The sequence below is a fragment of the Babylonia areolata genome, chromosome 1, assembly GCF_041734735.1.
Source record: "Babylonia areolata isolate BAREFJ2019XMU chromosome 1, ASM4173473v1, whole genome shotgun sequence".
Taxonomy (NCBI): Eukaryota; Metazoa; Mollusca; class Gastropoda; order Neogastropoda; family Buccinidae; genus Babylonia; species Babylonia areolata.
In genome coordinates this window covers 21,177,250-21,191,815 of record NC_134876.1, presented here as the reverse complement: position 1 = coordinate 21,191,815, position 14,566 = coordinate 21,177,250, and the positions used below count along the sequence as shown (strand labels likewise).

Here is a 14,566-nt window from a genome sequence, read left to right as displayed (position 1 = left end):
GAAACATATAATAAAATTTTAAAATATCTGAACGCCTGACGTTTTCATTCCTTATTTTACAGTTCCAAACTTTTGGAAGTATTTTGACTGAACTCAAGATTCCATTAAATGTCCACGGTTTCGTTCCACTCCGGTGACCTGAAGGTCGTCGCCCGAAGGCCGGATCCCGAATCAAACAAGTAGCTTCCTTGACTGGTCTGAACAGAGAGGACAGAAAAATGTTGATGGAAGAAAAAGCAAACGCCGCGGACACACATTGATTCTCCAGGCTATGTATGCACGTTTGTCTTGCAAGAATGACCATCAGCTCGTACATTATGGACACGGACTTAGACCTCAAGCCGAGACACATGGTGTATGGGAAGGTAAGTGCAAGAATGCAGTTTTGTGCATTATTTTTGTATTGGCATTTAAACTAAAAATGGAGAATTCCTCCGGTTAGTGTTAGCAGTAACGTTTGCGTCCGATCAGGCGAACGATTGAACTAGTATGGCACTGATTAACATGGTGCTTTGTTCGATAATTTAAAAGTAATATGCTGAAAATAGTCACGTTTCTCGCACTATTGTGAAAATCAAAATGCATCTTTTTTTTGCAAGGCTGACAGAACAGATCTGCATACTCCTACATCACGCATAGTTATACTAGTAATTTGGCTGTTTCGAGAAAAGGCTGGTATGTATTTGCAGTTCTGTTGTTGTTGTTTTTTTTTAAATGTTAGAATTAAACAATGCAACAGTCAGACAGAATCCCATTTTTCAATGTGATTAGTATGCATGGTTGCATCTCATTTTTGCATTGTGTACCTTGATATATATATATATATATATATATATATATATATATATATACATGTTGATGATAAATCAGACACTGCATATGAATTGAGTTATTTATTTATAGTAATTAGGGTCATACCCATTTCATGTTACTGTGGTTTTACAAAACCATGTAGAACCAGTCAAAACCTTCAGAGAAAAAAAAAGAAAAAAAAAAGAACTTTTAGTTTTACTGTTTAACTTTTAGTTTTACTTGCACTTCTTTACAGTACACTTTTTATTTGACATTTTAAGACTTGTTTTACCGCCACCCACACATGCTTCTTACTCTGTTTTCTGACTACAATGTCTGGTTGTCAATAACGATTAAAATGTTAATATAATAGAATATTACTTTATTAGTATAATTTTCACCATCCAATAATAAAATAGCCTGTGTTTGCACAAGCAAGCACACAGTTAGTTTATCAATGATAGACACATGTCAAACACACACACACACACACACACACACACACACACACACACACACACACACACACACTCACACTCACTCACTCACTCACTCACTCACCCACACACACACAGTGGCTGACCCAGTGACAGATTCTTTGATCTGTGATGACACTTGACAGACACAGTGATTATGGATTGCCTCAAGAATTTTGTAAGGATAGCATGAAAACTTATATGAAATTTATGCTTATTAATTCAGCTTACCAAAGCAATTTTTTTTAAAATCTGATAGATGTTTAAGTTGTCTTACCCAACAAGAAGGGTTTTTTTTCATTTGTATGGGATTTGTTGGGTTTAGTGATTGTTGTAGAAATAACAAAAACAACAACTAGAACAACAACAAACCAAACAAACAAACAAACAAAAAACCACTTAGTTATCAGTCAATCACTTTACTATCAGAAATAGTCCAGAGAAGTTTGCCTTTTGGTTTATCATGAGTAAAATTATATAATCCTTCAGTCTTAGACTAAACTCTAAGTTTCAAGCTCAAACACACCAGCTTGAGTACAAGTTACAAATAAAACTACAATAGATTAACAAAGTTTGAACAATTTCTGGAAAATTGTCATGAAAATTTCCATGTTTAAAGATAAATTATGTTGGAAATATTTATGCAAGAAATCTTTAAAATGAAAAGTAAATAAATGAGAAATAACATAGAATTGCTAATGATGAAAGAAAACCTATGGAATGTTGGAATCTAAATCCAGAAATGTCTAAGAAGTAATCCATACTTGCTGAACATCCCTGGACACTGACGGTGTGCCTGCATCATGAACGCTACAGTACCACACATGCCTGTGCTTTTCTGTGCACAAGCTGGAAATACATAATTTTATTTTGCTGTTCAACAGTAAACCAGAAACAGATTCAGGCATCAAAACAGTCTATTGAAACCAGTAAAGAAACCCTAAGATTTAAATAAACCGAGAAAGAACCCCCCAAAACTGTGAACTACAAAGTGTAAAGTAAATTATATTCAGTAATGCTATTGGATAGTGGACAGCACAATACATTGTTCAGACAAAAACATTTTAAACAGAAATTTCAGAGAAAAATAACACTGAAATTAGTAAAACTAATTACCTACTGGGAAACTGTGTACAAACTCATCTTTGTGTCAAATTCCTGTTGTTGTTTTTCTCATGGAGAAGACACTTGTGTGTGTGTGTGTGTGTGTGTGTGTAATAATTTTTTTTTTTTTTAAAGTAGTAAATATTCACTTTTGACTGTGCTGTCCACTAATGATGCTGATAGTGATTCTGATGCAAGCAGAAGTAGAGAACATCCTGGACAACTGTTCCAAACACATTTTGATAGATCTTTTGGAGGGCAAAATAATTTACTGTCTGATTACAGAAACAATATAGAAACAGAAAATGATTAATTAACAATAAAGAAGAGTATCAGTTCTTTGACCTCTGGCTCTGTATTTATTTGACAATGTATATTTTAATTTTTTATATATAATAGATGTAATTGCCTTCAGTTTGATGGACAATTTAACAAAAGTGGTGGCAATAGCCACCACAATTCTTTGAAAATAATAGGATTTGTAACATTCAGTATTCACTTACTCAGTTACTCACTTACTGTATCTGTAATTTGTAAAGTTTAACATTGGTTTCCTCACTATGAGTAGATAATGTAGATGTCAGTATTATGAGTATATGAGTATAATAATGTACGCTGGAACCCATGATACTAAATTACTAATTTCTATCAATTGACTTGCCTGAAATGAAATGATACACAAATTAACATCATTATTTATGCTTCAAGATTAAGTTATGTTATTTATAATCATCCTGATGATAAAAATTTTTTTTTTTTTAATGTAGGCTTATATAGCGCAGTACTCCCATCTCAGATGGGGCTCACCGCGCTTTACAATAAAACATACAAATTTAAGGCTAATTGTTGTAAAATATGTACAAAGTCTACACAGTTTCACATGACAATGGCTAAAATATACAAATGTAAAACTAAGTGACATAATAAAAAATACATTATGTAAATTGACACAGGCGCCATCACAGTCTCAAATCACACAGGTGCAAATCTCAGCAAACCAGAGCACATCACATTCATCATTGTCAAAAATAAACACCAGCAAACCAGGTATCATGAAAAACACACCAAAATCATCACAGATGCATACAGATCAACGCAAAGAGCACATCCAGCAACAAAAATCACAGCAAGCATATGCAGACGGAAAAATTTCAGTGAGAAAAGTACAGTTTGAAAAGATATGTTTTGAGTGCTCTCTCAAATGCGGGTGTTGGGGTGTGACGGAGGTGTGTTTAGGTGCAACAGAAGAAAAGGAATGTTCACCATAAGTTTTAGTACGAATCTTTGGAATGGATAGTATGCACTTGTCATTTGAAGAACAGAGTTGTCTGGATGGTGAATAGACAGAAAGTAGGTCTGAAAGATAGACAGGACAAGAATCAGTGAAGAAATTGTGACAAAGGACTGAGAGTTTGTATTGTATTCGTGCTTGAATGGGGAGCCAGTGAAGGGAAGCGAGTAGGGGAGTGATGTGTTGACGTTTCTTAGCTTTGAGAATGAGTCGTGCTGCAGAGTTTTGAACTTTTTGAAATTTGTCAATACAGTGTTGGGGCAGCCAGCCAGCAAGAAGAGCATTTCCATAATCTTATCTGGATAGAACATAAGAACAGACCAAAGTCTTTGTGGTTTCTGTGGTTAGATACTGTCGAATGGAGCTGATTTGTCAGAGTGCTGCATTTGCTGACCTTCAAATGTGGTCGATGTATGTATCAAGTGTCATGTCATCAGAAAGCATGTAACCTAAATTGCGTGCAGATGCTGAAAAAGGTATGTCTGAGGTCCCTACCAGGATAGATGAAGGCTTAGGCAGGTCAGAGTGAATGAGAAGTGCCTCTGTCTTACTATCATTTAGTTTGAGTTTGTGATCTGTCGTCCGTTATTTGACATCCGTGATGCATGACTGTAAAGTCTGTATGGTTTGACCTATTTCTGTAGGTTGGCATTTCTATAAAGCAGTGGGTCATCAGCGAAAGATTGATTGGAAACAAACTGACTTTGGATGAGTGTATAAAGAGATTTGGTGTACATGATGAAGAGTAAAGGACCTACGACAGAACCCTGTGGAACTACGAACAAAACAGGTGCTGGTTGCAATGAGTGATTATCGATAATGACTGACTGTATGCGACTTGAAAGATTTTGACCCAAGAAAGACTCAAAGAACTAATCCAGAAACTCCATAGTAGTGATGAAGGATGTGCAACAAGTGTGTGGTCTATGGTGTCAAATGCTGCGCTGGGATCTAACAAAGTAAGAACAGAAACATGACCTTGATCTAGTGCCAGAAGTATATCGTTAGTGACCTTGAGAAGTCAGTTTCTGTACTATGTGAGGGTCTGTATGCTGATTGGTTGGGTGGCAACAGGGAATGTGAGTTTAGGTATTTAAATAACTGACTAATAACAACTTTGTCAATGACCTCAGACGTAAAAGATAAGTTTGACACTGATCATTACTTTTGTAGAACATTTTGATCCATAGAGGGTTTCTTAAGTAGTGGTTTTACAACTGCGGCTTTATAACCAGAGGGGAAAGAACCTGACAGAAGACTTTAATTTTCTATATGTGTCATAGTGGGCAAAAGAGTGTCAATGTTTTAAACTAACAGAGGTAGGGATGGGATCTAGTTTGCAGGTGGGTGGTTTTGACTTTAAAATGATCTTTTTTAGTTAGTGTTCTGTGACAGGATTGAAGCAGTCAAAAACAGAGGAAACTGAATTTGTGGCTTGATTTGAACTGATCACAGGTAATGCAGCAGTTGTCATACGATCAAGTTCTTGCCTGATGTCAAACGTAGAAGTAACAAAAGTACCAGTGTTACAAGACTCTGCTATATGGGTAGTGCTCCCGCGATCAAGTTCAGAGCAAATGTTAGCTATCTATCAGTTGGCAACTGACTAACAGGATACAAATTGGGGAGGGGAGATGACCTTTCATTGCCAGTGAGTCTACCACAGACACTAAAAAGCTGCCTCATCGATTTGCTACCTGAAATCTGAGCACTATAATACATATTTTTGCCTTTTGGACAATCTTGGTGACTTTTCTCTTCGCAGAGGCAAAGATTTGTTTAGAAACAACCAGTCATGTCTTTTTACTCTGTTCTTTGCATGTCGTCTTTCTTTCTTATCTTTCCTAAGCTCCTCTTTAACACTAGAGTACCAAGGAGCAGACCGTCCATCCTTGACTTTACAGCGGGTGACAGGAGTATGCCTGTCCAATGCAGCACATAGAGTGAAGTCCAGCTGTTCTATGGAGGGGCAAAGAGTGGATGACACAGTCGTACACAAGTCCTGCTTGAGAGCCTCTTTGTCCAAGGCATGAAGGTTGCGGGCCTCTTTGTAGGTGGCAGAAGCCGGGGGAGTCTCTACAGATTGCAGACAACACAGAAATGGTTGGAGCTAAGCTCATCGATCACAGAGGTAGACTGCACAATATTGTCCTGTGGTCAAAACATAACCCAATCAATGATGTAACCATGGTTGTGTGTAGGCTGACACACTGATTGACTAAGACTAAATGTATTTAAAAGATCATTCATTTCTACCGTATTTAATCGATGGGGTTCGTCACAGTGGAAGCTCACATCTCCAACAATAACACTACTCGCAGGACAGTTGTTACAAAAGTCAAGCATGTCTGGGAATTCCCGCAAGAACACAGCATCTGTGAGTTTATTTTTAGCACTTGGAAAAGTATGGTAGATGCACCAGAAATAGATATTTTTTCTGCATGTTGACAATGTTACTTGAATGACTTAATAAGAAATGTGTGGGAATGGGAATTTTGTATTAAAAGCAAGATGACATGCTAAAAGATTCCTGTAATTGATGTAAACCACAGCAAGACCTCCACCATGATGAGAGCATGGGAATGATCGAACAGAGTATCCCGTTGGGGCTACATCCACGCACTTTCCCTCATCACCTTTCTCTTTAAACCAAATTTCTTGTAAAAACTTAATTAATATCAATCTGGTTGTCTAAAATGAATTCACATATTGCTGTGTGTTTGTTTTTGGGGCCGAGTGACTGAGTGTTAAAAGATGCAATGCGAAGGTGTTTGTGTGCATGTGGTGTGGAGGTATGTGAGAGAGGGACAGAGACAAGGTTAGCACGGGTCACAGCATAGCAGGTAGGCCTGATGTAAGTCTTGCTCACATTGTTCAGGATCGAGGGTGCAGCAGCATCAAACTTTCTCTTATTTTCATCTCCACCTGAGGGAGTAACCAGTACACGACTTGTTACAACAACAGGAATCTGTCTCTGTTTATGTCTGCCTCCACAAATTAACATAATTATTTATGCTTCAAGATTAAAGTTATGTTACTTATTTATGTGAATCATCAGAAACTTGGAAATTAAGTTTCAGTGTTTCAAAATGAAACATAATATTTTGCGAATGGGGACACAAACCTGAAAAAATATGCATGTGTGTTGAAGACTGGTGATATTTGTACTGCTTTACTACTGTGACAAACTGAGAAAGACTTCAAGATTGTGCTTGATAGTGGATTGAATTTGCCTCACATGCGTGGTGATGCATTGAATAAAGCTAGTGAGACACTTTGTATTATTGATACTAACTTCATTTTTTCATCAGCAAACAGATATTTTCAAGATTTGGGGTTCATTTATTTGCTTTTCTAACCTTTTTATTCAAGATTTTACAAATATAGTGGCAACAAAAAGGCATACAAAAAAGAGAAAAAAGAAAGAAAGAAAAATAAACACAAAAATTCAGAAGAATACAAATGGAACACTTTTACATAACCTGCCATATAGTTACATAACCTGTATATCTCATGCATGTCCACAGCAATGCACACACACACACACACACACACACACACACACACACACACACACACACACACAAAACGCATCCAAATCATGGAAGCATAATATATAACCAAGGTAAAAACAAGAACAACAAAAAACACACACACTAAAAAAACAAAAAAACTAATAATAATAATTTTAAAAAACAAAAAAAACCCTACATTCTTTTCCAGAATTTGGACAAGGTCATTAATGTGGATGTTCTTACGTTAAAATGTAATACAAATTAACATATGTATTTTTTATTGTATGGCCTATTTATGCTGTGCAGGATAATTGTTTTGATCTTGAGAACTGCTTTGACTCTACAAAGGATAGATGTATACTACAGTACAAGAGTGGATTTATCTTTGGTTGTCTGTCAGTGGCATGTAGTAAAACTACTTTATTCTAAATGATGTGTGACACATATTTGTGTATGACAAATATCTTTCTAAGTTGTACCATGCCTTAATTTGATGCAAAAAGGTTTCCAGTACTGGTGGTGTGCTATCTATTCTACATTTAATTATAGATATAAAATTTAGCATGCAGGATTAAGAAATCTAGGAGTAGGATATCATCAGATGAAATTGTTGAGCAGTTACCAAACAGAACCATCTCTTCTGTTGATTTTAAGTTTGAAATATGTTGGCATTTTTTGTTCAAAGTCTGTTCAAAAACAGACCAAAAAGAATTTACAATATTACATCTCCAAAACATATGTTCGATATCCTCACTTTCTAAGTGGCAGAAGCTACATGTATCATCTTGCCTAATTTTCATTCTTTTCAATATTTTGTTTGTTGCTATTATCCTATGAACAAGCTGAACCTGAAACCACTGGAGTCATAACTTCATTAATTAATTTGATTTTGTGAAATGTATTGTAATATCCTAATTTATATCTGTTCGTAATAATTGCTCTGTCTTATGCAACAGTTCAGCTTCATATAGTTACCATTCATTATTTTATAGTGTGCTTTAGTTCCTTTGTTGACAGAATAGATAATCTGCAATGATTTTTTTAATATCTAAAGCTTTATTTCTTTGTATACTAAGGTCAAACTTATCGCAGTATTTGTTGATTGCCTGGATACAGCCGTGATAAGCAATGAAATGCATATTTACATCATATATTGTCTTAAATTGGTTAAAACTGAGGAAGTTCTCATTATTCTGTACAAGGTGGTGGATAAAATAAATACCCTTTTCTGTCTATCGTTTCAACAATATATGCTTGTTTCCAATCTTTGTTCTCGTCACAAAAAATAGGTTCACTTACAAGTTCTTCTGCATTCAATATCTTCACTTTGTGTTCAAAGACCCCATACGCTACTAAGACATCACCCCAAAAACAGTTTACATTCTCATTTATAGATAAACAGTTACCATAGAGTTCAAGTTGATTAATCATAGGGAACATGTTTGAGATGATATTTTTCCATTTATGACTGTTTTTTCCAAGCTTTCAAATCCAACTAAGTTTTAATCCATTTATAAATGTTTTTAAGTCAAACATACCTAGACCTCCTTTCTCAATACTTTTTATAATAGTTTTTCTACTTATACGATATTGCTTTTTATTCCAAATAAATCTGTAACATAGTTTCTGCAAGTTACAAATGAAAGTATCAGGTGGATTTGGCAGAAGTAACCATAGCTGGATAGTTTTAGACAGGATCAGAGATTTCCGTACAGCTATTCTTTCAGTGGTGTAATCGGTCTCTTAATCCAAACTCTATATAACATTACAATTTCAGAAAATTTATCATTATAGTTAAGATCTTCAACATTATCTAAGTCAGCTGTCAACCAGTTCCCAAGAATTTTAATTTTCTGTGGATTCCATTCCATTTTTAAGTGAGTAAGTATTTAATTGCTGATGGGTTTTTTACTTTCTCGCCATACAGCTTGCGGTTTTTTGGTGTTCATACATAATCCTGATTTGTTCCCAAAAGAGCTTATCGTTTCTATTGTTTCTTGAAAAGATATACTGCATCATCACCTTCTGATGTCATGTGTGTCATCAGCAAATTGTTATATCTTATGAACATCATTATCAGTCATAATCCCATTAATTGTCATTTTCTCTTATCATTAATCCAAGAATTTCTACACAAAGCAAAAACAAATAAGGTGATATTGGATCGCCTTGATGGCATCCTCTTTTTACTGAAAACCATGAGGAAGTCTGTCCCATTGTAACCACAGTAGATTTTATGTTATTATAAAAAGTTTGAACCCAACGACAAGTAGATAGACCTAATCCGAATGCTTTCAAAACTTTCCACCTAAAATTCTAATTTACAGAGTCGAAAGCCTTCTCAAAGTCAATACAAAATAGTAGACCAGGTAACTTACTGTTAATTTAGATAATGAATAATATCACATATAAGCTGAATATTATCTCCCATGTATTTATTCGACATTAAGCCAGTTTGTGTTAATGAGGGAGGGAAGTACAGATTTAAGACGATTTGCTATACATGCAGAACCAATTTTATAAACAACATTTAAAAGTGTAATAGGCCTCCAGTTTTTAATGTACTCCTTAGGTTTATCTCCTTTAGGATTGCAAATAATTACACATTCTTTTTGTGTTGAAGATAACTCTTCTTTTTCATAACCACTATTTTTAGACCTAATGACTAAAGGACCAAACTGTTCCCCCAAAACCTTAAAAATTTCAGCTGAAAAAACATCAGTGCCAGGGCTTTTGTTGTTGCTCATGTTCTTAAGAGCATAGCTTGCTTCTTCTAAAGTAATGCTACCTTCCAAGTTAGTTATTTCTTCGGGTAATAGTTTTGGGATATCAAGTACAATATCTTCATTTTCACAATTTTCTACTTCTCTTTTTCTATATAGATTTCCATTAAAAAAAATTTTAAACTTCATTAACAATGTCATTTTGATCAAATAATTCCATTCCTTCATCTGAAATAAGTTTTCTCATAACCTTAATGACATAATGTTGTTTTTCTAAGTTGCAAAAATATTTATTTATTTTTTCTCCTTGTGATACCCATCTAGCTCGTGAGCGTAGAAGTATACCTTCCATTTTTTTTTATTCTGAATTTCCATTAGTGTTTCTATACATTCTTCTAATTGTTTTACTTCTGTGTTTGTTTTGTTAGGTTTTCTTTCTAACTTCTGAATTTCTTATTCTATTGGGGTTCATTTTATGATTATGGGGTCATGGCTAGAAAGAGTCCAAGTCTACATTTGAAATATATGAAAATATATCCTATATCTCTTTCATTTTACATTTGAAATATATGAAAATATATCCTATATCTCTTTCATTTTCCTCTAAGATTTTTTTGTTTGGAAAAGACCAGAAAGCAACCCTTATGATACAGGAAATGGTTTTCATAGAAACGGGGGGACTTCCCATGCTTTCTCACAAATTGCGAGGAAGTATGGGGCACTCCCCCCTCCTTCCCATCTCCTACTCCCCCCTCCTTCCTCAAGTGTGACACATTAATGATCACACTTCCTTGCAGTCCAATGCTTTTTTGTAAAATGAGAGAAAGGGTGGTGGTGCTTAATATGAGAAAAAGCATGGGATTGTGAGAAAGCATGAACAAACAGGGGTAATTGGTTTTACGGAACAAAACCAGTGTAGTTCCAAGATAGGAAGTCCAAATAAAGAATGGGTGACTGATATCCTGACCTGTAAGCTCAGTCTTATCTCAATTTGGTGACGACACATCACTGACAGGAATGTTCATCATCAAATACTCAAAATTCGAATGTCTGTGATAATTTGTAGGTGTAAAGGTATAGAAAAGATATGTTCAGAAAGACTGTTTGAAAGACTGTTTAAAACAGTTAAAAAAAAATTTTTTTTTAATTTCTCAATTAATGAAATGTATTTGACAGTATCGATCATTGTTTGATTGTCTCTGTACAGTATATAACAAGAGAAATATGACACAGCATTATATTTTGAAAGGTTACAGAAGGTAATTTTTATAGTTAAATAATTAGAAGTATTAAGCAGTCAATTTATCCTTCATGTAAATTTTAATCAGCCAGACAGTTCATCCAAAGTACTGTGCTAGAAAAAAAGAAAAACAACAACAAATCCACACAGTTGATTAACATGGTAAATCAGTATGCTGAGTGAAGAGTAAGTTAATGTAGATTTGTTAATTATTTCAACACTGTACACCTGTTATTACTTTTCAGTTACCAAATTGTACACAATGTAGTTCAATAAAATTCTAAATAAGTTGTCAGTACAAGAAGAAGACTGCTACACAGTCTGTACCAGAAAAAGCACACACATAGTTTCGTCTCCACCCCTGTCCTCCAATGAAGTAACCCCCTTCCTTTGCATCAGTTTCCCATATCAAGTACTTCTTATTGGTGTTGTTCCAGGGTGCAGTTAAAGCAAAGAGAGAGAGAGAGAGAAAGAAAAAGAAAAAAGAAAGAAACAGAAGCACCCATAGAAGAGCAGCAGACACCTGTGTATCAAAGACAGCAGAATTCCACAATCGCCCATGTCTCTTAAGCCTGGAAATTCTCCTTCCTTGTAGCTCACTGATTCAAGAAGGTTTTGAGCAAATGGCTGATGAAGATGTTGAGTCCCTGTCAGGATGCTAGGTTGCACCCTTCCACTTTCCTTTGAAGAACTGGCTCTCCTACCCTTGCCTTCAGCGATAGCAGCCATGAGCTGGATGGACAGTGTTGTTAAGTTCAAGATTTATTTATCTCCCCTAGAAAGAAGAGGTTGATTCCAGAGCTTTCTAGCTTTCAACATCTGTGGACACAGGTTCATATGTTTGTGCTGTTTGCATCATCTTCATGATAGGAGTATGTTGCTTGACGTGTCAGCATTGAAGAAGTTAATCTGTAAGGTCCAAGCTCAACTTTTCCAGCCCAGATGGGATATTCCTCAGACAGGGTGATTGCTCCACTTACATCAGGCACAAATAAAACCTATTTTCACATTCTGATTCACAGGAAGTGCACACATGCAGGCATTATTTGAGGTTTGTTTGATGCCATGGGTCTGAGAGTTCAACTGCTTTTGCTGTGTTTCATCCTGTTCCTCTCGCCCTGTGTCTTCATGAAAGTTTGGATGATTGCCTAAATTGACCGTAAGCCACTTGTCTGGCTGACTTGCAGACTCAAGCAATCTCATCTCATCTTGCATGCATAGCATCTTGGATTTCTGTACTCAGTTAGACTGGCTCACTGACATGGAGAAGTGTAATTGACTAATTCATCCCATCTCAGTTTTTCAGTTTCTTAGATATCAGATTTTGCATGCTGTCCATAAAGGTCCTTCATTGTCCATTTCACATGGAAAAACTTTCCCAAGTTCTTCAGGACTTCTTTCACCAGACAAATCACTTTCTGCCAGGGCTTTGGTTTCTTAGTAGAGTCTGTCACCCCCGTTGATGTAGGCTACACTCTTTCCACAGAGATGAGGCCTTGTCATCCCACGAGACATTATCTCTCACCGAGAGAACTCTCACACTCACACTGTTCCAGAATTTTTAGCAAAGAATTAGGAGGACCTAAGCAGTCCCTCTCCTTAACAACTGAGTCTCAGACATAGTGGACAGGTTAGAGGAGGACAAAGGTGACTGCTGAAGTAGATGCTTTAAGCAGTACAGGGAATGAAACTCACCCCAGGTAAACTTCCAGTGATCTCTGTCAATGAAAGAAATATCTCAGCAGGTACAACCTCCCACAGGTTCTGTCATACCATTCTGATAGTCTGCAAGCTGGTGCCCTCAAGCCATTTGCTCATGGCTTCCTCAGCAGCTTTCCTACACTGTTCCCCTGTGTGCTGTCATGCATGTAGCACCCTCCTGATGTTCAGGAAATACCCTGCCAAATCACTTCCTCATATGAAATTTCTGCTTGATCACAGTTTGATAGATATAATGTATTTCTAGACAGCGGTCTTTCAACAAATTCACATCTGCACCTCCTCTGTGTCCAGTATTCTCCCCTTGATGCGTATAAAGGGATACTCCCTCTTTAGGTTACTTATATTCAACTGTCATCCATTGTACATTTATAACTCCAAAAAGTTTTTTTTTATCTCTTCTACAAAAAGTCTGTTTTGTGGAGGTGGCATAGGTGTTCAAGTTTAAAGAGGAAGAATTTTGTTTAATGTCTTGTCATACATACTGGTAATTGTGGACATTTAGCTAAAGCATTAATCTTCACCTTTGAATGTTATTGTTTAAAAGGTAAGGGGTGGGGGTGGGTGGGGGGGAATCGAATGATGAGTTGGAGGAAACAGGGTGGAGGGAGGGTGGAATCAAAGGTGAATTTGTTTGGTTAGTAGACTGTTGTTTTGGACATACACCCTCCCAGCCATCCTCTCACTAGTCTCAATATTGCTATGATTTTCAGGGTTTACTTGACCATAAGATAAAAGGGGAAATACACAAAGAATGATTCAAATGAACCATGTGTCAAGCATTGGTTGGCTCAGCCAGAGTAGATCTACACAGAACAGGCCAACTTAGAGCAAACCAACTGCTGGTGGCTGTTGACATGTATATTAGTCAAACAGGGAAGGGGGGTGTGGGGGGGGGGGGGGGGGAATCACATTTGTTTCTGGCAGATTATTGGGGATTGTGATCTGATAGACTTTTCACGGAACAGGACAACAGCTGTTACAGGAGTCTGCACATGCGTGCGCACACACAGGCATTCACATACATGCACACACAGTGACACATGCACACACACACACACACACACACACACACACACACACACACACACACATACACACACACATTTTCATAAATTTTTCATGTTCAGTAACTGCATTAGAATTTTTAACAGGGAACCTATACAGACATAGCACCAATATTATATCAAGTAACTGGAAATATATAACAAAGTGAGAATACATGTTTACAACAAGCAAAATTACAGAAAATGACTTCAGGTTAGTGCATTCCACTGTTCTGTATCTTTTCCTATGTTCACTCACAAATACAGACATATTAGAATATTCAGATTAGAGAAGAAAAATAGACCAGCTCTGCCTCACAGAATTTTCCTTTTGAATTCACACCCACCAACTCTTTTGCATCATAGGCTTTTTATCCCTTGTGTAATCACACATTTCATAGAGAAACTCATCATGGTGTTGGGCTGTGGCTGGAGTGAATGCAAGGCAGTAAAGCATTCATCTTAACACAAGCACCAGTGTCTTGTAAAACGAGAAGACACCTTCACTAGTAATCATGAAGAATATGTGGTTTGCACGTAGTTGCTGATGATAGGTAGGGCTTCTCACACATCTGCTACCATGCTTGAGAGCTTGGGCGATTAGTGCAATCCACTCAGGTACTCAATTAGCCAGGAGGTGAGGTCAGTCACTGTATTGTT

At 36.5% G+C, this 14,566-nt stretch overlaps 1 protein-coding gene across 3 annotated transcripts in view; it reads left to right on the top strand.

Annotated features, from left to right (window-relative positions):
• The first annotated feature begins 180 nt into the window (after positions 1 to 180).
• Positions 181 to 14,566, top strand: part of LOC143280710 (regulator of G-protein signaling 7-like) — a 59,676-nt gene continuing 45,290 nt past the window's right edge. For all 3 annotated transcript variants that reach the window (XM_076585429.1, XM_076585427.1, XM_076585430.1), the window contains exon 1: positions 181 to 365. In XM_076585429.1, coding sequence (XP_076441544.1) covers positions 276 to 365 — 90 coding nt within the window. In that variant the 5' untranslated portion in view covers positions 181 to 275. The remainder of the gene's footprint in view (positions 366 to 14,566) is intronic.